Consider the following 25,537-nt stretch of genomic DNA (forward strand, 5'->3'; position numbering starts at 1 on the left):
TGAAAACAGCCCCACTTACAATAGCTAAAAAAAAAAGAATAAAATATCTAGGAATTAACCTAATCAAAGATGTAAAAGATCTATTTAGTGAAAACTATAAAAATCTAAAGAGAGAAATTGGGGCTGGGAATATGGCCTAGTGGCAAGAGCGCTTGCCTTGTATACATGAAGCCCTGGGTTCAATTCCCCAGCACCACATATGTAGAAAATGGCCAGAAGTGGTGCTGTGGCTCAAGTGGCAGAGTGCGAGCCTTGAGCAAAAAGAAGCCAGGGACAGTGCTCAGGCCCTGAGTCCAAGCCCCAGGACTGGCCAAAAAAATAAATAAAGAGAAATCAAAGAGGACACCAGGAAATAGAAAGACCTTTCATGCTCATGGATAGGTAGAATCAATATGGTGAAAATGGCCATGCTGCCAAAGATGATATACAAATTCAATGCAATCCCTATCAAAATCCAAATGACATTCTTTACTGAAATAGAGAAAACAATCCAAAAATTCATATGGAACAACAAAAGACCTAGCATAGCCAAAGCAACTCTGGTCAAAAGAAGCAGTGCAGGAGGTATCACAACATCAGATTTATTAGAGCCATAACAACAAAAACAACTTGGTATTGGCACAAAAACAGACCCGAAGATCAATGGAATAGATTAGAATGGATTAGAAGACCCAGAAATAAAACCACATGCTTACACTCAGCTGTTATTTGATAAAGGAGCCAAAGACATACAATGGAAAAAAACAGCCTTTTCAACAATGGGTGCCGGGAAAACTGGGCAGCCATATGCAGAAAACTCAAAGTGGTGGACCCTAGCCTGTCACCATGCACTAAAACCAACTCAAAATGGATCAAAGACCTCACATCAGATCTGAAACTACTGCAGGACAGAATAGGAAAGACACTAGAATGTATAGGCACAGGCAGGGACTTCCTGAACAAAGTTCCAGGGGCACAACAGACTGCAGACTTGACAAATAGGAGTACATTAAAATAAAAAGTTTCTGCACAGCTAAAGACATAGCTACTAAACTAGAAAGACAGCCAACCAAATGGGAAAAGATATTGACCAGCAATGCAATAGACAAAGGCCTAAGATCCATCATATACAGAGAGCTCAAGAAACGAATCCCTCCCAAACCTAATAAACCAATCACTAAAGGGGCAAGGGAGCTAGAGAGACTTCACAGAAGAAATAGAAATGGCAGACAAACACATGAGGAAATGCTCAGCATCCCTGGCAGTAAAGGAAATGCAAATAAAATCAACCCTGAGATACCACCTTACCCCAGTCAGAACAGTCTATACTCTGAACTCAGGCAACAACAAATGCTGGAGGGGATGCGGAGAAAGAGGAACCCCACTGCACTGCTGGTGGGAATGTTAACTAGTTCAACCACTCTGGAGAGCAGTCCGGAGGTTCCTCAAAAAACTCAGCATTGGGGCTGGGGATATAGCCTAGTGGCAAGAGTGCCTGCCTCGGACACACGAGGCCCTAGGTTCGATTCCCCAGCACCACATATACAGAAAACGGCCAGAAGCGGCGCTGTGGCTCAAGTGGCAGAGTGCTAGCCTTGAGCGGGAAGAAGCCAGGGACAGTGCTCAGGCCCTGAGTCCAAGGCCCACGACTGGCCAAAAAAAAACAAAAAAACAAAAAAAAAAACTCAGCATTGACATACCATATGACCCAGCTATATTGCTCCTAGGCATCTATTCTGAGCAACATGATCCAGGATATGACAAGGACACCTGCACTTCCATGTTCATTGCTGCACTGTTCACAGTAGCCAAGGAATGGCAACAACCCAGATGCCCCACTACAGACAAATGGATCCAAAAAATGTGGTACCTATATACAATGGAATTCTAAACAGCTATTAGAAATGATAAAAAAAAATAATGGCATTTTCAGGAAAATGGACAGGACTAGAAAAGTCATGTTGAGTGAAACAAGCCAAGAACAGAGAGACAAATGGCTCATGGTCTCCCTGATATGCAGGTATTAGAATTAAATAGCAAAGAGACATAACAAAGAAAACAGGACCCAAGATACCAATTCACAGCGAGACCAAAAAAGGACAGTCTTGGGAGAAATGCACCAAAAAGTAAAACCCAAACACTACTATATATGTACCTAAAGTATTATTCAGACTGAAAAGAACTCCAAAGATAAGGAAACAAAGGACCTCTTCTTAGTCTTATAGTATTTAGAAGACCCTACATTCTTTACTTCACATACAGTATATACACATGCACATCTGAGGGAAACTGGGAGGAGAGCACAGAATGAATGGAAAGTGGGTGAAAAAAAATACAGTAGAGGGGGCCCAACAGGTGCAATGGACATTGATGAGAACAAACTAAGCAATTCAAGGGCAGTGGGGGAGGGAAGAAATGAGATAACATGAAGGAGCAGATTACACTAAACAAAAGGAAAGAAATGTACTTACCACCGGACCTGGAAGGAATTGTTTTGTTAATATTCATAAAGTTCATAAGCACTATAGACTAGAATGATGATGTCTATAGACTAGAATGATGATGTCCATCATGGGAAAGGTTAAAAGAAATAATGAAAGCAAGGGGTGGGGTTGGGCTGGGGGGAGGAAAGGTGGGAGAAAAATGAGGAAGGAGGTAACAAGTATGACAAGAAATGTATTCACTACCTTGAGTATGTAACTGTAACCCCTCTGCACATCATCTTGACAAGTAAAACCAACAACAACAAAAAAAAAATAAACAACCCAACAAACCACTAAACACAGATCTTCCCTACAATCCAGGCACACCACTCCTGGGCATCTACCCTGAATACCACAAGCCAGGATACCGTAAAGACACTTGCATATCATTCATTACTGCACTATTCACAATAGCCACAATATGCAAACAGCCCACATGCCCTACAATAGATGAGTGGATAAAAAAAATGTGACACCTATACACAATGGAATTTTACACAGCCTTTGGAAACATTATGTCATTTGCAGAGAAATGGATGGACCTAGAACAAGTCATGTTAAGTAAGGTAAGCCAAGCTCAGAGACACAAAACTCATGTTTTCTCATATGTGGAAGCTAGATCTAAAAACACCAGAATATGATAAATTACTCTAGGCATTCACACAGACGGATGCACAGCCTTTGGAAACATTATGTCATTTGCAGAGAAATAAATGGACCTAAACAAGTCATGTTAAGTAAGGTAAGCCAAGATCAGAGACACAAAACTCATGGTTTTCTCATATGTGGAAGCTAGATCTAAAAACACCAGGATATGATAAATTACTCTAGGCATTCACACAGAGGGAGACCAAAGGAAGATATTCTGAAGAAAGGAACACAAAGGTGCAATGCCTATATGCCTGCAATTGTATAAAATACTGTATTCAACTTGTGGGTAGGGGGTGGGAGGGGAAAACTGGGAGAGAGTGAGGGAAAGGGTAAGGGTATCCAAAAAGAAATGTACTCATTACCTGACTTATGAAACTGTAACTCCTCTGAACATCACCTTTATAATTGTAATTTAAAAATAATTTTTAAAAAGACAGTTCTGTGTGGCTACTAAGTTTCTTCTGAGTCAAAATCCACTGCCCAGAGCCCAGAACATGCCCCTGGGCAGTGGGCTGCCTGCAGCCAAGGCTGTCAACCAACAGCACTCTTTTCACTCAAGATGTGATAGGACACCGGGGAGAAAGCTGCAGAGGGGAGGGTGACAACAGAGGTGATGTACATCAGAGAAGAGGGATGGAGAAAAGAGGTGGGCAGGGAACAGGATGGGAACCTATCTCAGAGGCACACAGCTGGTGGGAGACAGTGAGGTGAGCTGGAATCTTCATGCCATGCTGGAGCAATTGCATGGCATCTTGAAGGTTTCCTCGTGGTTAGTTCAAGTGAGATCAGAGACCCCAGGTGACACCCTGGGAGCACTGCCAGAGGCCATGAGACCAGTCTGCTCAAGTCTGGAAGCCAGGTTAGGCTGAGGATCTGGGAATCAGCAGTAGCCAGGAACACATTTATATAAAGTAAGGACATAAGAACACATTTGCATCACATATTTCACAGGATAGAAATACAGCAGTTCTGGAAAGCTGGGTGCCAATGGCTCACACCCGTAATCCTCATTACTCAGAAGACTGAGATCTGAAGATCACAGTTCAAAAGCCAGCCCGGGCAGAATCTGAGACTAACCACTAAAAGAGCCAGAAGTGGCGCTTTAGTGGTATAGTGCTGGTCTGGGCAAAAAAGCTCAGAAACAATGCTGAGGCCAGAGTTCAAACTCCAGTACTGGCACCAAGGCTTAGGAGACTTAAGGCCTAGTGATCTTCCACACAGAGGCTTGGGTGGGCAAGCCTCTGTGTGGAAGAAGGCTGGACATGGAGGCAGGCCAGTTTTAATGCAATCTAAAATATCAAGTTTTGCCCAGCAGAATATCATAGACAATTACAGTTTTAGTCTGAAAATATTGTGTTATTTCACATCAGAATCGATTAGCGTGAACTGTCACGATGGCAGTTCCAGGGCACTGAGTCCCACGGCCACCCCACTCTCACCATGGAAATGCAGATACTGGACATTGGTCAAGCAGGACGCATCCCCATCACACAGTGTGAGCCCACATATCCTCCATGAAACAGCAAACACCCACCTCACCCCATGCTCAGGTCTGAGGATGAGGTCCTCTCCACAGGCTCATGGGGTTTGAACACCTGGCCCCAGCTGGTGGTACCATTTGGAAAGTTCTGGAAAATTGAGGAAGTAGGACCTGGCTAGAGGAAGGGTATGCCTTTGGAGGGCTCCCCACCTTTGGGGAGGTACAACTAGCTCCGCTTCTCCCTCTAGCTGATCACAAGGGGAACTGTCCTGCTCTACCATGTACTCCCCACAAGAAGCAACAGAACCACAATTATAGACTGAAGTATCTGAAGCCATGAGCCACACATCTGCACACAATGACAAAATCTGAACAAACCATTTATCCCAGACTGGGAGCTGGGAAGCACTGAACACCTGATTAAAGTAACACAGTAGCATTAGGGGCAGAGAGCTAGGGGGAAAAGGAGGAGAGGATCAGTGATTCTAAGTTGAACACCCCAGCTTCTAGTCCTGGTCCCCCTAGGATCCAATGCCTAACAACAGGATCCTTGTCTCTGCTGCTCATCTGACGCACCTCTGGCTTCTGCGAAGATTGGAGTTCAGGCATGCCACAAGCTACTCCCCCATGTGGCAGGCCCACTGATCCCTCACCAGGTGGCTCCCCCAGGTGAGGGGAACAAAGGTGGATGCAGGAGGGACCCTGAGCCCCTACTCTCAGCAACACTACCTCACCAAGAATTCAACTAACTGCATCACTAATTTTTTTTATAATGTTGAAGGAGACAAAACTTGGAGATGGTGCTCCTACATGGTGGGCCTCAAACAATCTGGTGAGGGCAGTACAGAACAGAGGTATACCATCCCCTAGTTCGGAGGCGCTCCTCTTACCACCTTCGTTGGCCTTTGCCTGGCATACATGCAGTCACGCACAACACACACACACACACAGAGCTCAGCTCCTGTTGAAGGGAGCCCTACAACAGCCAACCTGTAAGCCCCAAGACCCTTCTATTCTCCAGGGACATTTCCTTCCTTGTCACTGCCAGCCTCGTCAACTCTCTACAGCTCTTCTTACCACTAGCACCCACAAATTCTCAGTGGGCCCCAAAGGTAGAAATATCAACAGCCTCACATGATGCCACCCACCTTCCACTCCCACCCATGCTCTGCCCAGCTGGCTCCATGGGGCTGGTTCACTGGCAGTGCTGGCAGTGTCCAGAGATCACAGCACTTAGCCTTCCAGTGGCACATGGTCTGCCAGGGGACATTTACCCACAGCCACTGTGAGGGCTCCCCTTCCACTGGAGGTTGCAGGAGCCAGAGACTGGCTGTTCCAGGGTCATGTGACAAGAAGAGCAGCAGCAATGGGCCAGCGGGCTCCTGGGAGAGGCCGCTTCTCTGACAGTAGGCAGTGGCCATCAATGTTGCAGTGCAGTACCCATTATATGAGCGCTGAGGAGGGTATACGATGGACAGGTTGAGCTGACAGCATGGGCAACTAATACTACAAGGAAAGGGACAACCGGTACCACAGAGGCCTCCTGGAGACCATGGCTGGAAGCTACATACCCATCATACCACTAGTCATATAACTATACCAATACAGAAACAAAGAGGAGTGGGCACCAGTGGCTCACACCTGCAATCCTAGCTATTCATTGTAAGTCCCTGTGTCAAACATAAAAAGTGGTCCAACTTCCAGATCTAATACTACTTCATAGGAAATACAAGTCAAGATTCAAAAAAGAAAGAAATTGCCCAAATGCAAAGCGAGGACCCAGCCTACATTGATTTAGCTCACTCTAAAGTGAGCTTGAGGATCTGGGAGGCAAGAATGGGCTGGCTAGGACACTGTGTGCAGCGAGAGCCACTGGTTTTGGTGTGACACTGGGTTTTGTGTCAGGCCTGGAGGGCACCAGCACTGCTGTGTGCTGGAATGAATGGGTGGCAGCAGAAACACTTGCTTACTGTGGAGTGACTGTGATGCTGATGAGAGCAGTGCGTTGCGGGTGAGACCTCCATGTCATCAGACAGGAATAGGGACAGCCTTGAGCTGTATAAGGCATATCAACACATAACCCCTACACTAGGTGGAATTTTCAGAAGAAGCTGGAAATACGGAGAGCCAGCACAGGGCAAAGGGTGGCACAGGAGCTCAGTGTCCTGGAAATCACCCCCCAAGATTGCCATGCTGCACCATGTCCTGGCTCACAACCTTTTTGGTAGTCTCACTCCTGCTCAGACTTGTGGCTCTCATCACTTTGCCAAGCTGCCCATTTTCTGTTGTTAAACCAAAGTCTCCTAGCCCAGTCTCTGAGCTCACACCCTGGCAGAGCTGCCAAGAATGTGAGTAGTACCCTCCCAGCCCTGCCCTCCCCCTCCCGAGCCTCTCCTCAGCCCCCACCTCCCCACCCAGCACAACTGTGCAGGCCACCACTTGCTCTCACCTCACAGGCCTGGCCAAGCTGTTTTCTACTTTTTTTTTTCCTTCTTTTTTGTCAGTACCGGAGATTGAACTCAGGACCTGAGCTCTGTCCCAGAGCCTCTTAAGTCACAGTGCCACTTCCAGCTTTTTGGGGTAGTTTATTGGAGATAAGAGTTTTAAGGACTTTTCTGCTCGGGCTAGCTTTAAACTATGGCCCTCAGATCTCAGCCTCCTGAGTAGCTAAGATTACAGGGGTGGGCCACTGGAACTGGCTGTCCTATACTTTTTGTTTTTGCCAGGCCTGGGGCTTGAACTCAGGGCCTGAGCACTGTCCCTGGCTTCTTTTTGCTCAAGGCTAGCACTCTACCACTTGAACCACAGCGCCACTTCTGGCTTTTTCTATATATGTGGTACTGAGGAATCAAACCCAGGGCTCCATGTATACGAGGTGAGCACCCTACCACTAGGCCATATTCCCAGCCCTGTCCTATACTTTTGTTGTTTTTTGTTTGTTTTGTTTGGAGCTGCTAGCCCTAGCTACTGTCCCTAGCTTTTTTGCTCAAGCTAGCACTCTACCACTTAAGCCACAGCTCCACTTCTGGCTTTTTGGTGGTTAATTTGAGATAAAGAATCTCATGGACTTTCTTGCCGAGGCTAGTTTTGAATTATAATCCTCAGATTAGGATTATAGGCACAAGCCACCAGCCCTTGGCTTGTCCTATACTTTAAACATAGCTTTGTGGATTCCAAGTTCTTGGATGTTTTCTACTTCCCTTAAATACAATGTGCATCTCTGGCCTAGTTTACAAACTATTCCTGGTCATGCCCTGTCCAGCTTTCTTCCATTCCCACTTTACGCTCACAGGTCCATGTGCTAGTCTCGCTAAGGAGACTCCCGTGAGTCTCCCTGAAATGCAGGTAGCTGGACATATGTGATCTATTAACACAGTACTTAAAATAGGTCATAAAAGCTAAAAAGACCATACTAAGAATAACTCTTTCTATGAATAGGGAAGAGTTCTGCTGACACAGTAAAAGGCTCTTAAAAGAAAGTGCCAGATGGATGTGGTGGTTCATGCCTATAATCCCAGCACCCAGGATGCTAAAGCAGGAAGATGGTAGGTTTGAGGCGAGCCTGGCTACAAAACAAGATCCTGAACCAACCAATCGAACAAACAACTCCCAAACACGAGTGCACCTATACATGAGCAACAGGATTTGGGTCATAGGGAGGTTCAATCAAACATGGAACCCAAGCAATGCGTTGAAAAGCGTTTTCTTAAAACACTTCCTACTTCTCTCCAGGTTTCCATGCAATTTTCCCTTTAGAAGCCAAGCTGATGAAAACCAACACGAGCCTCCCTGTGCCTTGTGCATCTTGCCAGGTGTCCAAGTTTCCTTCCTACAGTCAGGTCCTGACCAACCTAGCAATCTAATCCTTTTGGCACCACCTCATAGCCAAGCAGGGCTCAGGTTTCCATGCCTATTGGCAGAGGACAAAGGCACAAATGGTCAGCAACTTTTTAAAGACTCAATCATCAAGGTTTTGATCACACCATGAGTAACAGCAGACCTGTGCCTGATCAAAGGCAAAGCCATGCTCTCAAAACCTTGGCCTCCCCAAAGGTAAATGCTTTTCCTTGTCACATTATTTCTGCTACCATAGAAATAGGCCAGCCAGGTGTGATGGTCACACCTGTAATCCTAGCTACTCAGGAGGCTGAGATCTAAGGATCGCAGTTCAAGCCAGCCCAGGCAGGAAAGTCCATCAGACTCTCATCTCCAAGAAACCAGCAAAAAACTGGAAGTAGTGCTGTCGCTCAAGTGGCAAAGTGCTAGCCTAGAGCAAAAAAGCTGAGGGACAGAGCCCAGGATCTGAGTTCAAGCCCCAGGACCAGCAAGCACCAAAACAAAACAAAACAAAACAAAAGCCCACCAAGCCATCAATAGAATTCACATACTAGCCACAACCACAGGCTGACACCCACATCACAACCACCGTAACTGGGTGTGGTCCAAATGGCAAGTCACTGTTGATGACTAACACCCAGTTACCGGATGAGCTGACTCAGAGGTACAGAGTTCTAGGGGCCACCTCGCTGGCTCCTGGCCAACTTGCCAGTCCTGCAGAACTAAATGCAACAAGATGCTGCAGGCTGTACATCCGAACAGCATGCAGCTAGAGGTGCCACAAGCCTCTGGAGACACCATGCACTAGGGAAGTGTGCGGCCTCCACAGGCTGGGCAGCACCACAGCTCACCTGAGTGCGTAGGTGTAGCCAGTGTTCTCCGGCACACACTGGGGCGGGGTGTACGTGTGCAGCCGAGAAAAGTCCATGTTCACCGTCTCAGACCATGCTGCAGAGGGGAGAGAGAGGACTGCGGTGAGTTACCAGAACTCTAGTGACACAGAGAGCAGCCACCCATTTTGACTTTTTTTTTTTTTTAAAAGGAGACAAGTTTTCTAAGTCACCGGTCCAGGACTGCTTCTGTTGAGTCTAGTTAACAAGAGAGTTGGGTGTGGTAATGTGCACTTGTAATCCCAGCACTGGGAAAACTGAAGCATACAGTGAAACTCACCTCAAAAAACAAACCACACAAAAACAAGAGAAATCAAGACAAGACTTATATTTTACTAGCCAGACATGAACAGATGAAAAATGAAAAAGCTCAGGGCATTGTTTACACTTCTCCTCCACACCCAGCACACAGATTGTTTTTAAATTTATGAGAGGGATGTGAGCATGTTGCTTTCCAGGCTGTCATCTTGTTTCTTTGGAATAACTAAGTTTGCTTTGGCTAAAAATATCCATGCACTTGCACACACACACACACACACACACACACACACACACACACACACTTATACACTTTGGCTTTTTTGAAGTCTTCATAATAGAAATATGAATCATAACCTATTGTTGAAAATTTCACAGAAGATAAACTAAAAATAGCATCTTAGAATATGTAAATATAGGCTGGGAATGTGACTTAGTGGTAGAGTGCTTGCCTCGCATGCATGAAGTCCTGCGTTTGATTCCTCAGTACCACATATACAGAAAAAGCCAGAAGTGGCACTGCAGCTCAAATGGTAGATTGCTAGCCTTGAGCAAAAGCAGCTCAGGGATAGTGCCCAGGCCCTGAGTTCAAGCCCCAGGACTGGCAAAAAAGTAAAATTAAAAATAAGAATATGTAAATATGTAAACATAAATATATATTACATATAATATGATGGTGCAGACCTGTAGTCCCATAATACATATTTTATATATACATATACATACATATATAGATAAAATGTGTAAGTGGCTGAACTCTAGGGAACTACTTCACTTCATTTTCTTTAAAATAACCCAGATTGCTTTAAAAATTAAGTACTCATAAAGGCCACAGTGTATTTCTGAAACTTTTGGCCAAATGCAGTTGTACATACTTGTAATCTCAGTACTTGGGAGGCAAAGGCAGGAGCAACACAAATTCAAAGCCAGTCTTGGAGACCCTGCTTCAAAAAAATTTTTTTTTGAAACTACACCTACTGATTCTTTTCTTATTTGGACTTTTTGAGACAAGGTCTCACAGTGTCATCCAGGGTGTCTTCTAGCTCCACACTCAAGCTATTGTTATCTTCGCCTTCTGAGTAGCTGGAACTGTGTAGGTCTGTACCACCATGCCTAGCATCTCTACTAACACCATGGATCACAGAACCCTACACAGGGAGACCACCTGGAAGGTCGTCATATTTCTCAGACCCCCAGACCACCAGCCCCACCAAGAGCACACCTCTGCAGGTAAGATTCATTCATCTACGCATCCATGTGGTCTGCCAAGTAAAACGAACTATATTCAGGTGTGAATTTGGCACATAGTACCTCCCTCTTTCTACCCGAATGGACACCTAAACCAGCACAGAAGAGAACACAGGAGTGTTTCAGCCTCCACTAAGGTTCTGTGGGTGGTGTCTGTGGAACTGGGCCCCACCCCAGGTGCACAGTAATAAAGGTTCTGCCTGCCCTGTGTTTGGCAATAATTTACTAAGCAACCACAAAGTTCTGGGCCAAGTAACTGTGTCGGCCTCCAGAGACATCCACAGCATCTTCTTGTCCCCATCACTCACTCACTGTCCAAAGCAATTTTGCCAGCTTTTCTCTCCCCAGTGAATTCCTTGACCATGTGACTGTGTGAGCCCTGTTTACCATTACTGCACCTGAGCTTCTCTGTGGGGCGGTGACACAAACTTGGTGAAGCAGGCACTTCTGGGACTGGCTGACGCAGCCCTGACAGGCACAGAACATGCAAAGTGACAGGTGTCCACAGGCCGGGGAAACCATGCTTGGGGGGTGGCAATGCGGAGAGGGGCTGGCTGTCCCAAAGCTGCCCTTCCTGAGATCCATCAGCCCTGGAACAGGCTGGTAAGACAGTGGGCCAGAGACCCAGGGCAGAGCTCACACACCCCAGAGAACAGTGGAACACACAAGGCACAACATATGCAGGCTGTTCCCTCAGCCAACACTCTCAGCACACATGTGAGAGATACAGTGTGACAGGGACCCAAGTGTTCACTGAGCAGTGCTACAGAGGGGACAAAGCACCACAGACAGCCAGTGTGGACATGTGCTGGACTCCAGGCAGTTAGCCCAAGGGTAGGAAAGTTTCCATGAAGGAGACTCAGTGTCCACAGCTCAACAGTGCAGTGCCGAGTCTCAGCACAGATTTAATGTCCCACCTGAATGCGTTCCAGACAAGGGCACAGAGCCCTGGCCAGACACACGCACACACACACACAAAGACACACAGATACTCCAAAACCCAGAACAGACACATGTACACACACATGTACACAGAAATGCAAAGGCTGAACTTGTGTAAAGGAAATGGTGCTGACACAAGAAGCAAAGACTGACTTACAGGATGACACAGTCAAGGTTGTCACAATTTATTTATTCTTGTGGCACATGCCTCAAATGCAAGCTACTTGAAGAAAGGCTGTAGCAGAGGGAACTTAAGTTGAAGCCAAGGAAGCAATCATTTCACTCTCCACAAGCCCTTCGCCATGCCTTTTGTCCTTGGCCACTCAGCTCCACCACCCTCCCTTTCTCTATCTTTCTTTCTCCTTTCTCCTTGAATGGGTCTTGATAGGGATTCAGAAGATTTTAATATTTAGTGCTCCACAAAACTATTAAATAAAAGTACAGGAAAAATTAAATGAAGGTATTTTTTGTGTTTGTTTTTTTTTTTTGGCCAGTCCTAGGGCTTAGACTCAGGGGCCTGAGCACTGTCGCTGGCTTATTTTTTTGCTCAAGGCTAGCACTCTACCACTTGAGCCACAGCGCCACTTCTGGCTTTTTCTTTATATGTGGTGCCAAGGAATTGAACCCAGGGCTTCATGAATATACAAGGCGAGCATTCTACCACTAGGCCATATTCCCAGCCCTAATTGAAGGGTTTTTGTTGTTTTGGTGCCAGTATTGGAGATTGAACTCAGTCTAGGAGCTGGACCTTATTGGTTTTTTATTTATTTTTTGCCAGTCCTAAGGCTTGAACTCAGGGCCTGAGCACTGTCCCTGGCTGCTTTTGGCTCAAGGCTAGCACTCAACCACTTGAGCCACAGGGCTACTTTTGGCTTTTTCTATATATGTGGTGCTGTGGCATCGAACCCAGTACTTCCTGTATGCGAGGCAAGCACTCTACCACTAGGCCATATTCCCAGCCTGCACTTAGTGTTTTTTGCTCAAGGCTGGTTTAGTACTTGAGCCACCGCTCCACTTCTTTTTTTTTTTTATTTGTTTAATTGAACATAAATTTTTTTACAAGGTGTTGTGCAAAAAGGGTACAGTTACATAGTAGGGCAGTGTGTACATTTCTTGTGATATCTTACGTCCTGTTTTTCTATCCCTTGTCTAGGTCAGGTAGACATATATACAATATACAATGTATCAAGAACATATACAGTAGCCATGTGGCCACACCCAAGAAAGTTCGCCTAGGGCTTTAAATGTAATGTCGATATTAGACCATATGTCGACAGTAGTCATATGAACGTACATACCTAGCTTTTGAGCTATTGTATTCCCCTGAGAGGTCAATTTTTGACCTTTATATGTTGAGTAATTGTTTGGTTTTAGTTACATACTGTTGGGTCGCTGCCCCAATCCTGTGGAGAATACTATTTGACAAGCAGTTTTTGATTTTACAGACTTGGTCTCTACTGTCTCTCCGTCTCCCTTTGTTAACAGTCATATATCAGGGAGATCATGCCCCTTTGTTTTCTGTGTTCTAGGCTTGTCTCGCTCAACATTATTTGTTCGAGTTCTGACCATTTCCCTGCGAACAACAATATTTCACCATTCCTAATCGCTATGTAGTATTCCATTGTGTATAAGTACCATATTTTTTGGATCCATTCGTCTGTGGAGGGGCATCTGGGTTGTTTCCATATTTTGGCTATTGTGAATTGTGCCGCAATAAACATGGAAGTACAAATGTCTTTTTGGTATCTTGGGTTTTGCTGTTTAGGATAGATGCCTAGGAGTGGTATGGCTGGGTCATAGGGTAGGTCTATATTGACAGCTCCACTTCTTGGTGTTAAATTGTAAATAAGTCTCACAGACTTTCCTGTCCAGGTTGACTTCAAGTTGATCCTCAGGTCTCTGTTTCTTGAGAAGCTACAATTAAAGGCATGAGCTACTAGCACCTAGCCCAAATGAAAACTTAAAAAGGGTACTAAATGGGGCTGGGAATATGGCCTAGTGGCAAGAGCGCTTGCCTCCTACACATGAAGCTCTCAGTTCGATTCCCCAGCACCACATAGATGGAAAATGGCCAGGAGGGGCGCTGTGGCTCAGGGGGCAGAGTGCTATCCTTGAGCGGGAAGAAGCCAGGGACAGTGCTCAGGCCCTGAGTCCAAGGCCCAGGACTGGCCAAAAAAAAAAGAGTACTAAATGAAATAAAGCATGTAAGATGGATGACAATATGGCCATGCATAGGGAAACTTATGAACTATAAATTATTTTGTGGAATAAAGTTATATAATCCAGCCTTTAAATTAAAAAAAAAAAAAAAACCAGGTGCCACTGGCACACACCTATAATCCTAGTTACTCAGGAGGCTGAGATCTGGAATTGAGGCTCAGAGCCAACCTGTCAAATAGCTCTTCTTCAAATAACTAGTCTGAGAGAGTCACAGGAGACCTGGTCTACATTTATTATCAGAACACTAATAAAAGTTTTCAACCCAGACGGTCCATAGATGTTTGATGCACAGGTGACAAGGCAAGAGGTCTATCTTCAAGCCCTTCTGCTGCCTGCCCAGGCCTCAAACCCTGTGTGATCTTGTTCACAATCACCCCTCCTGAATGTCTTGGGCTTCAGGAAGGTAACAACACCCTGAGCCCAACTTAGTGCAGGATACAGAAACCAGAGCTGGGCCTGCCTCAGCTCAGTGTACCCTGTGGCCCAAATTCTCAGGTGTCAGCTGAGTGCTTGAGACATGGGGCCAAGATAAATGTTCATAGGTGGAAAAGTAGCTCTGCCTTCCAAGTTAGGGAGACAGTGTTGACCACTGGCCAAGAAAACACAATATCAATGACAGGGAAGGAGAGATAACCTGTTCAGGTACAAACTTCCTTTCAGATCTGATGAGGTAGGGCTGGGAATATGGCCTAGTGGTAAAGTGCTCACCTCGTATACATGAAGCCCTGGGTTCGATTCCTCAGCACCACATATATAGAAAAAAGCCAGATTTTACCAACCCAACTGTCAAATAGTTCTTAGGCGGTACCAGGCCAAATAACGAATCAGGGACTCCTGACTACTTCGCCCCTTTTCAGCAGGAAGTAGTTCCAGAAGAAACAACCTCCGCCCATACTCCCAGCCTGGTACCCCTCCCTCTGTTATTAATAAACAACAAATGGGGGAATGTTAGCATTTCCCTAGCCTCAGGTCCTCAGCTCCTCCCACTAGACCCCAGACCCACCCATACCTAATGAGCCACTCCTACTCACTACCTAACTACTTCCCCTTTACCCCCAAAGAGAGAAGCTACCACCTGGATAGGGTACAGATGCCATGTAGCTCCCTCTCCCGTGGGAACTATGGCCCCACTAATAAACCTTTGTGGAAAAAAAAAAAAAAAGAAAAAAGCCAGAAGTGGCTCCATGGCTCAAGAGGTAGAGTACTAGCCTTGAGCAAAAAGAAGCTAAGGACAGTGCTCAGGCCATGAGTCCACGCCCCAGGACTGGCAACAAAAACAAAACAAATAAACAGATCTGATGAGGTATCTTCAAGAGTCAAGGTACAGGGCTGGGGATATAGCCTAGTGGCAAGAGTGCCTGCCTTGGATACATGAGGTCCTAGGTTCGATTCCCCAGCACCACATATGCAGAAAACGGCCAGAAGTGGCGCTGTGGCTCAAGTGGCAGAGTGCTAGCCTTGAGCGGGAAGAAGCCAGGGACAGCGCTCAGGCCCTGAGTCCAAGGCCCAGGACTGGCCAAAAAAAAAAAAAAAAAAACAAAGAGTCAAGGTACATCAAGATCTTCTAAAATGATCCTGGGTTTCTCCTGTGTTAAGACAATTTCCACATGAAATAGTGGGAATAAAAACATAAAGCTTAGTCTGGACGGGCGCCAGGGACTCATACCTGCAATACTATCTACTCATGAGACTGAGATCTGAGGATCATGGGTCGAAGCCAGCCCAGGCAGAAAGTCCCCATGAGACTTTTATCTCCAACTAACCACTCAGAAACCAGAAATGGCACTGTGGCTCAAGTGGTAAAGCACCAGCCTTGAGCACAAAGAGGCTCAGGAACAACGCCCAGGCCCTGAGTTCAACCACAACCAACAACAACAAAAAAACTTTAGTCCTTAAAAACGTTGGTCAAAACACCATCTGGTCAAAACACCATTTGTAGCCAGGTGCCAGTGGCTTACTATAATCCTAGCTACTCAGGAGGCTAAGATCTGAGACTTGTGGGTTAAAACTAGCCTGGGCAGAAAAGTCCTTTTATCCCCAATTATCTCTTATCTCCAAGTAACAACAAAAAGCCAGGAGTGGAGCAATGGCTCAAGTGGTAGAGTGCTAGTCTTGAGCATACACATAGCTCAGGCCTCGAGTTCAAGCCTGAGGACCAGCAAATCCACTGCTCAGAATGTCCCCAGTCACCTCCCAGCAATCTAGAAAATGCCTGAAAAAAAAACTCAATACATGCAAGCTACATAAGGCTGAAAATAGCTTCAAGCAAATGGCACAAAGCTAAGGAACAGAATAAAACAAGGACTCTGAAATAAAATCAGTGCACAATCTGTTGTCCAGAGAAAGCTGAAAACATCAAGCTTTAAAATTGGGGTGGTACTTCCTTCCACCCGAGGATAGGGCATGAGGAGCCCTGTGGCTAGTGCAGTGACCAATGTGGTACGCTGTCACCGCAGGGGGGCCAGACACCTTCCACAGGGAGATGACAGCATGTCCCCCTTCAAATGACTTGGCACCTCACCACAAGACCGAGCCCCTATGACTGGAGTCTGACAGCGGGGGACCACAGGCTTTCTCTAGTTCTCCACCAAGCACGCCTTCTGTCACCGGCCTTTTCCCTCAGAGCACTGAGCTCTAGCCCACACCAGACCCACAGTAGGTGGGTGGGCTCTCTCTTCCTCAAACCCTTCCAGGAAGACACTTAACCTGGATCCTGACCTGTCTGGGGCAGCGGCAAGGGAACCTTTTCTGTGCCAAGGGCCATTGCATACTTATAACACAGGCTACATGGAGGGCCTGCAGAAGCCAACAAGAGCCATCAGTCCTAGCTTGGTTTTCTTTTTGTTGGTCATGGGGCTTGAACTCAGGGCCTGGGCACTGTCTCTGAGCAGTTTTGCTCAACGCTGGTACTCTACCACTTTGAGCCACAGTGTCACTTATGGTTTTTGAGTGGTTTATCAAAGATAAGAGTCTTATGGGGGCTGGGGATATGGCCTAGTGGCAAAGGCACTTGCCTCGTATACTTGAAGCCCTGGGTTCGATTCCCCAGCACCACATATACAGAAAATGGCCAGAAGTGGCGCTGTGACTCAAGTGGCAGAATGCTACCCTTGAGCAAAAAGAAGCCAGGGACAGTGCTCAGGCCCTGAGTCCAAGGCCCAGGACTGGCAAAAACAACAACAAACAAACAAACAAAGAGTCTTATGGACTTTCATGGCCAGGCTGGCTTCAAATCACATAGTGATCCTCAGATGTCAGCCTCCAGAGTAGCTAGGATTACAGGTGTGAACCATGGGTGCCCAGCTCCAGCTTGGTTTTCAACAGCAGCTAGGCTACTATCAGGCAGTTCTCTAAGTACATGCCAAAATTTGTGAAATCAGTGCTATAAAACACTTTGGGCTTGGCACTGTGGCACTGCCTGTAATCCTAGCACTTGGGAACCTGATGTGGGAAAATAAAGAATAAGAGATCAGCCTGGGCTACATGGTGAGATTCTGTACAAACAGTCAGTACTAAATGTTTATGTAAGTACTGTGCTTAAAAACTGTTCAAACTAAATAACCTAGGAGTATTTTTCTTGCAGACTAAAAATAAAAAATTAAGCCAGTTACCAGTGGCTTACACCTACAAATAATTATTTAGGAGGCTGGAACCTGAGAAGAAACATGGTAAACAAATCTACTGGTGACTCATCTCTCAACAGCCAGCAAAAGGTTGGACTTGAATTCAGTGCCTGAAGTTCTCCATTGGCTTGCTCCCATTATAATGGCTGGCACTCTACCACCTGAGCCATCCCTCCAATGTGCCCAGGCTGCTGGTTTCAAACTACAATCCTAGATCACAGTCTCTTGAGTAGCTAGGATCTGGCTGATAATGTACTATGTTTTTTCTTTTTTGTCTTGATACCAGGGCTTGAACTCAGAGCCTCTCACTCTTGCTCAGCTTGCTCCTTCTGGCTGGCACCTTACTGTTTGAACCACACTTCTGGTACCATATTATATTCCTTATCCTTTCAGGGACTTCATCTCTTCCTGTTGTCATCAAAAGCCACAACAAATGTTAAGATATTGGCCTGATACACATGTCAGGCATACTTTTGTTGCTCACTTGACCTAGAAGAGCTGACCACCTGGACTGCTGTCCCAGGCTCATCCTGCTCCTAGAAAGGTGTCTCTCACCAAGACCCAAGAACAGGCCATACCAGCCCACTACTTGCTTTTAAGGCTTTTAGATGTCACCTCATATATAAATAACTTATTTAATCCATCTGTAGTTCCTTTGTATATGGGGTCCAGCTTCTGGTTTTACTTTGTATCGGGTGTTTCCTAAAGGCCCACCCACAAGTTATATACATTCCCCTGTCTAAGTAAACCCAGAAGGCTGTGGTTGCCTTCACACCTGTCCCCATCTTCCATTTTGGCCAGCTCCCCTACAAGTGCTCAGATCAACCTCCCAGCTCATGGTTTGCCCTCAAGCCAATCCTTCAGAAAATGTGATCTGACAGATCAGCCTAATTCACTCCCATGAACTCCCACTACTTCCTCCTCAGGGTCCCAGATCACCTTGGTCTACATGCTGGCTTTCCCCTCCTCATATCCTACCCACCCCCATGTTCCTCTTCAACTCTGCCCTTGCAGTGTACATCCTCCTGTCTGGACTGCCACCTTCTTCCCTGACCCGTCCCCATCCTCTGGCTCTGGTTATATCCAAGCTGACCTAGCACACCCTGAAGATCAGCTGAGCCCACCTCCAAGTGTCTCCCAGCTGGGGAGAGACCCATCTAGTGCTCCTCCTCGAGGCGTTTTCTCTTGGTGGGATACCCAGAACCTTGAGTGTCCAGGATGGAGGCATGTGCAGTCATGTGAGGTGTACTATGCTGTTAGGCTGAAATTATCTGCACTTTCTTCATCTGGTGGTACCCTAGAAACGCCACAGCCCAAGTGTGATACAACCATAGGAGAAACGGGAAGGGGATGGTACACTCAAGTCCTGTTTGCTCTTCCTCCTACGTGTAGGAGGCTGCTTTGTTGCAGCTGTAACCCAGGTGGAAGCAGGGCAGTAACACATCTTACCCACACCTTCTCCAGATTGGCCTTGCACTGTTCTGGTACTGGGGAAAAAAATCAAAATAAGCTCAAGGCACCAGTTCAAACCCCAGTACCTCCAAAATAAATAAGCAAAACTAAGGAGAAAGACTAGGCAGCCAGACAGGGGCTGCTTTGTCCCCAGGGTCCTTTCACTGCCTGCAGGGAACCACTGTGGTAGTGGATGCACTCTGTCTCTGTTTGACTCTGCACAAAGGTCAAAGCAACTGTCACAGAGGTCTTGTCTCCAACACTAAAATTCCCAACAGCAGCCATTCCTTATACAATCGATCAGAGGGCCCACCTAACCAGTCTGCTGACTATAAGGGGCAAATGCAAGCTGGGAAGCCGACCAGTTATGCAAGTTGTTTACTGAAGTAGAGCCAATTATAACATATAATTACAAATACACACTGTTATAAGGTGCAATATCATATGCTGTATTTCTCATCTGTTACTCCCTGGCTTATTTTGGCCCAGTGGAAATGACTGGCTTCAAATGCAGAGCCAGCACACACAGATTCTGGGAAATCAACTGAGTAAGCAATCCTAAACTTCAGTGCACTCCAAACTCAGGGCAAGGGGAAAAGAATGAGTGTGTGCTCACCAGTTTCTCAAGAGGCAAAGGGCAGAGAACAGGAGGACCTGGGGGTCAGAAAACAGCTCAAGCACAAACCAAAAGGGCTGGGGGGTATGGCTCTGGGTTCAATCCTCAGCCAGTTAACAAGGGGCAGCAGGTAGCAGGATCACCCTCCCAGCTCTGCTCCAGGCTCAGCACTAGGCAGTGTGGAGGGAACGTCCTGGGTTTTAAACTCAGGGCCTTTCATTTTTTTTCTTGGCCTTTTTCTTTAAGGCCTGTGCTCTAACACTTGAGCTACACCCCCTCCTCCAGCTTTCTGCTGGTTAACTGAAGATAATCTCTCAGATTCATTGGCCTGGGCTAACTTTAAACCATGTTCCTTAGAGCTCAGCCTCTAGATTACCTAGGATAACAGACGAGAGCCTTGTGCCTGGCTGAGGGAGCCTTTTGGTTGTCATAAATTCAGGACGAGGAGACATCGGTTATGAGCTGACAACACACTCCATTAAATAACGACATTCTTTGAAAATAGGTCACCCAGGAATCTCCAGTTAAAAATGCTGTGCTAAACAAGGACCTCAGATTCTAGTATCTTCCAGATGCCCCTTTGTAAAAAGGTTGTTTTCTTAAAGACATAAATCCTTGAGAACAAAAAGAAAAGAAAGCCAAAGCAAGGAAGTTTAGAAGTTAGATGAGAGAAAACTGAAAGCCAGAAAAGGCTCACGATCGGCTTGCAGTGTGGAATGCTGACAAGCATCCACTTTTCGCCCGAGGATTCCCAAAAACTCAAGAACTGGTGGTACCAACTGACCCCAGGGAAGTGAGGGGATCAGATGGAACTGAAATGAAGGAAGAACGAGAGCCTCATGGTCTACTGAAGATGCACTTAGGCAAGACTGCGCCCATGCCTGATCGCCTCAATGGGTGCAGAAAACACACTGGAGAATGCCCACATCCCGTTATGACAAAATACTCAACTAGCCAGCAGTGGGAGGATACCAAGTCCAGGTCAGCCTGGGCTATTTAGGCTAAGACCTTGTCTCAATAAATAAATATTCAAAAATAAAAGAATGGAGGGAGAGAGAATAATTAACCAGAAAAACAAAAACAAACAAAATCCCAGGAATAGAAGAGAACTTCGGCAACATGACAGGGCACCCATGGCTAATACCAAACTCGCACTCAGAGACTGCAAGCTTCCCCTAAGATCCAGAACAAGACGAGGATGTCCAGTCACCACTGCTGTACTGACGTTTGTCTTGAATGGTTGAGCTATAACAATTATTCAAGAAAAAGGATAAAAAGGCATAGAAATCAGAAGGAATAAAACAACCTTGGATGACATGACCTCATATGCAGAAACCTAAAGCCCCAGAGAAATGAACTATTAGATACTAAACAAATGCAGCAAAGTTAGAGCACAAGGCCAACACACAAGAGCCAGTTGTTCCTCTGAACAAGACCCAATGAATGTGAAAGTGAATTAATAACAATCCCTTTTGCAGTACCATAAGGGAATAAAAAAAAAACCTTAAGAATAAAGCAAGTTTACAAGGCTTAGACAAGACTGAAAACCACAAAACTGTTGCAAGAAGTGAAAAAGGCAAACTTCCATGAATTCCAAGACTAATAAGCACCTCAATGGCCAAAATGATCTACAGATTCACCATGTACAGCAGCATCAAAATCCCAACAGCCATTCTCATAGGTATGGAAAAAAGCCCATCTTCAAATTCACATGCAATGAAAACAAAATGGTAGAAAACTCAAAAAAGTTATGGGAATCACACTGATTTCAAAACATAAGGACCAAGTTCCCACATGCCAGAGAATGCCCCAATCCTCTACCACACAGCATACTTAAATGAACTCTACAACGAAACCTTATTTTTAACCCTGTAACAACCACTTTTGGGTCTCCTATTTAGCAGCCTCTGTTCAATCTGAACCTTAGCCTCTCTGGCCACCAGTAGCTGCCTTCTTCACTGAGAAGTCACAGTTACTCCATTTCTCTCTGGAGCTGTTATTCGTTTTGACAGGGTCTCACCATGTAATCAAGGCCATCTTTAATTCATCATGTAGCCAGGCTCAAATTTGGTCTCAAATTTGTGACTCTCCCCTCCCACCTCCCTAGTATTGGGAATAACACGAGTGTCAAGGCTCTTGTTTATCTGTACACAGCAGAGGGTGGAAGAGCCAGCTTGTTTTCTACAGCTTTTCTGAGGCCCTAATGCATCCACTGGAAACAGTCCTCATTGCTTAGCCACCTCATGTCTCAGTCCCACACCAAATCTGGGAGGTATTTAGACCATGGCAATAAAATTACAAGACTCTTCACATAACATCAAACTTTGCTAAAGATCCTCATGTGTGACAACAAAAGCATGAGCGTTTTGTTGTTGTCTGGAGTATACTCTAGGTGATCAAGCAAATACGTACACCAAAGCTCATGGACAGATGCCTGCACCAGAAAAGTCTAGCACATAAACACCACACGAAGGAACAAGTACAGGCGCATGCTACTTGCTACAGCATGAACCTGAGGACACCGTATTAAATGAAAGCAGCCAGTCACAGAGCTACCTATCCATGAATATAAAATGTTCAGAGGAGGAAAAGGTCAGGGGCAGGAAGGAGATAAGGAGCTAATCCCATTGTGGGGGAAGGAAAATGGGAGGACCTGTTGAGTGGTTGTGGGTTTCAGTTCTGAATGGTGAAGAGTTTTAGAACTAGATAATGATGATAGTTGCACAACACCACAAAAGTACTGAATGCTGCCCAACTCAACAGCTGAAAATGAACTCAATGGTCAACTTCGTGTGTATTTTAACACAAAAAGCACCACCTCAAAAACCCACCAGTTAGTCAGGTGCTGGTGCCTCACGCCTAGAATCCTAAATACTCACAAAATGCTGGAAGTGGAGCTGTGGCTCAAGTGTCAGAGCTTCAGCTTTGGAAGAAAAAGCTAAAGGGGCAGCGCCCAGATTCTGAGTACACACGTACACACACGTGTACACACACACACACACACACACACACAGAGAAGTGTCTTCCAGAGCCGACAGGTGGTGGGGGTCCGGGGTTCACGGGCACAAGGCAAGCGGAGCACCCCGACTTGGGTTCACACACCTCTCTTCCCCCTGCAACCCAGGTACTACGGTACCAACAAACCACCAGACCAAACGACACGTGGGAGCCAGCAGACCGCAGCATCCAAAAGTAAGGACTTGTTTTCAAAAGGGAAGGGCGTGGGGAGGGAAAACTCGAGGAGAAAGTCGAATTAAAATACAAGACAACGCACGTGCCGGAGAGGGAAAAGAAAAAAAAAAGCGGGTCGCCGTCCCAGCAAGTGGAACCGAATGCAAATGAGATCGGACCCTGGCCCAAATCTGCCAGCCCTGACCTGCGACAGCCAAGAAGCCATGAGCAGGAGACGGTTGGAGAAACAACTGGAAACAAAACAAAACCCCGCTCCTCCAAGCTAACGACCGTTTGATAACCGCGGCGGGACCCGCGCAACCGAGCGGGCGCCGGACAAACTCGGCAAAAACGCCCGGGGCGCTGGGCCAGGGACCAAGGAAGGTCGCTCCGGGGACTTGCCGCGGCCCCCAGGCCTGCGGCCGGGGTCCCCGCACACGTCACCCCGCCCAGTGCCCCGCCGGGCACCTGCGGCACCTGAGCGCAGGCAGGGAGCGCCCGCGGGGCTGACTGCGCCTGCGCACCGGGCTCGGGGATGGGGGTTAAGGAGACTTGGGGCACCGGAGGCGGTACGGGGGGGGGGGGGGGGACACTCGACGGACGTTGGGGGTGCCGGGCACAGGAGTATTGACTGGGGCACCGGAGGGCGGCGCGGCCTGGCTGCCAAAGCGGTGCCAGGAGGGTCGGGGGCGGCGGCGGCCTTTGGCAGCTCAGGCGGTCTCGGAGCGCGGCTTGTTCCCGCCACCTCCGCGGACGCGACGTACCTGGTCCCCGGGGTCGACCCAGTGTTTCCCCCCTACCCCTCCATTCCCCAGCTCCCTCCCCCGGTCGACCGCCCAAGCTCACCTGCCTCGCGCCGCCGCCTCAGGCCTCATCCGCGCCGCCCAGGCCGGGTACGGAGGCCCCAGACCGCCAGCCAATCACACGCCGCTCCGGGGCAGGGGGCGGAAACGATACAGGCGTTCACCAATACCGAACGAGGTACCTAAAGCTCTGGACCAATAAGGAGGTGGATTTCCTCCGCGGGCGCTGGAGAGAACGGGCGCTGGAGAGGGGGGAGAGGGCGGGGCCTGGATTGCGTCACGAGGTGTGGCGGCCGCGCCCTGGGGAGGGCGACGTTTCGCCTCGGGCGTCGGGGTCAGCGCCCCACGGCCGCCTCTGCTCTCGTCTTCGGGAGGGAGGGGTAGCATTTCGGACTGGGACCACGGCTGGAGAGGGGCCACCTCCCCGGGAGGGGACTGGGATCGGACCTGGGGCGGGGTGGCATCTTGGGGAGGGGCGGTCCCAGCTCTGGGAAGGACCCTCGCAAGGCCCTGCCCCTTAGCCTTGTCCACTCAAGGCTGGCACACTATCACCTGAGCTACACCTCTATTTGTGGCTTTTTGCTGGCTAATTGGAGAGGAGAATGTCACAAACTTCCCTTCCCAGGCTAGCTTCAAACCGAGATCTTCAGATCTTAGCCTCCTGATAGGAATACAGGCATCAGCCACTGGTGGTCTGGCTTGCTGCAACTTTTGAGGTCCAGTCTGTTGCATGTAGTTGATCCCCCCCCCACCATGTGGGGTGAGTATTTCACAGTCTGTTGGTCTGTTCTGTTCACTAGTTGAGTCTGCAAAAGTTTTTTGTTTGTTTCCTATAAGAACTGGAGAGTAGGTATTTAAGGCTTCTTAGTCACTGGGTCTCTGGCAAATGCCCTACTCCACTGTCAGGGAACGTGGGTGTGTCTCTGTGTTTGTGAAACCCCACAGGGCCACTGTCTGGCTCTGCAGGCTCCAAGGGCCCTGGTTTGCTGATAGGAGAAACAGCTGAAGGACTGATTGCCAGGTTGTTTGCATTTAAACTGTTCTGAATGAAGCCTCTTATAAACGGAAAGGCAGGTGCCTGTGGACTTTTTTTTCTGAATTATCGTTTGGCTACACAAACTTTGGCTTTTTTAAATAGTGCATTTGCTTAGGTGATCCATCTGTTGCTAGTCCAAGCCTGAATCAGAGATGCTACTGAAGTGCCAGACTTTGAAGTCAGGCCCCACTTTACCACGCGAACCCCACTTTACCACGTGAACCTGAAAATAAGCAGGCTCTGTGAGCAAACCCAGGACAAGCTTATTAGGGCCCAGCCGGTCGAGAACTCTTAACGACTGGGAATGCTTAACTCTAACCGCCCCTAGAATACCTCGAGCCCTGAGCCAATCAGATTTGTACCCGTAATCTTGCTTGCTTAAACACCTGATTGCTGTAACTTTGTCTTTTGCCTTTATAAGCTCTGTATAATCGCAGTAAGGTCCGGGCCACGGCCCGCTTGAATAAAGTCTTGCCTTGCTGTTGCATTTCGGAATGTCTGAGTCTCGGTGGTCTTCTTGGTGGTGGTCTTGCGACTTGGCACAACACTACTCAGTCCATTCTGCTTGAGGGAAGATTCTGACAGGCGGTTGGACCCTCCCTACTGTCCCTACTGGTATCTCATGCTGACCATGCTGGCTGGCCACCACCTTGTCCACTTTGGAGTCCAGTTCAGCATTCTTTATGTATTTGGTATATGGGGTATACTATGAAGAAATGGGAACAAGAAGCAGATGGAGCCGGGTGCAGTGGCTCACATTTGTAAACTACTCAGGAGGCTGAGATCTGAAGATCATGGTGTGAAGGCAGCCAAGGAAGGAAAGTCCTGGAAACTCCAATTAACCAGAA

The 25,537-nt window shown here is 47.2% G+C and overlaps 1 protein-coding gene and 1 long non-coding RNA gene across 4 annotated transcripts in view; one reads left to right on the forward strand and one right to left on the reverse strand.

Annotated features, from left to right (window-relative positions):
* The window catches only part of Sun1 (Sad1 and UNC84 domain containing 1), a 58,565-nt gene extending 34,778 nt beyond the window's left edge, over nt 1–23,787 (reverse strand). For all 3 annotated transcript variants that reach the window (XM_048330663.1, XM_048330656.1, XM_048330647.1), the window contains exons 1-2: nt 23,697–23,787; nt 9,282–9,378 (exon numbers count right to left, since the gene is read on the reverse strand). In XM_048330663.1, coding sequence (XP_048186620.1) covers nt 9,282–9,358 — 77 coding nt within the window. In that variant the 5' untranslated portion in view covers nt 9,359–9,378; nt 23,697–23,787. The remainder of the gene's footprint in view (nt 1–9,281; nt 9,379–23,696) is intronic.
* Nucleotides 14,359–15,691, forward strand: LOC125339499. The gene is made up of 3 exons (XR_007208551.1): nt 14,359–14,658; nt 15,292–15,309; nt 15,538–15,691. It is a non-coding gene; the product is annotated as an uncharacterized LOC125339499 (long non-coding RNA).
* Nucleotides 23,788–25,537: the final 1,750 nt, after the last annotated feature.

This window comes from Perognathus longimembris, chromosome 1, assembly GCF_023159225.1.
Source record: "Perognathus longimembris pacificus isolate PPM17 chromosome 1, ASM2315922v1, whole genome shotgun sequence".
In the NCBI taxonomy this organism is placed as follows: Eukaryota; Metazoa; Chordata; class Mammalia; order Rodentia; family Heteromyidae; genus Perognathus; species Perognathus longimembris.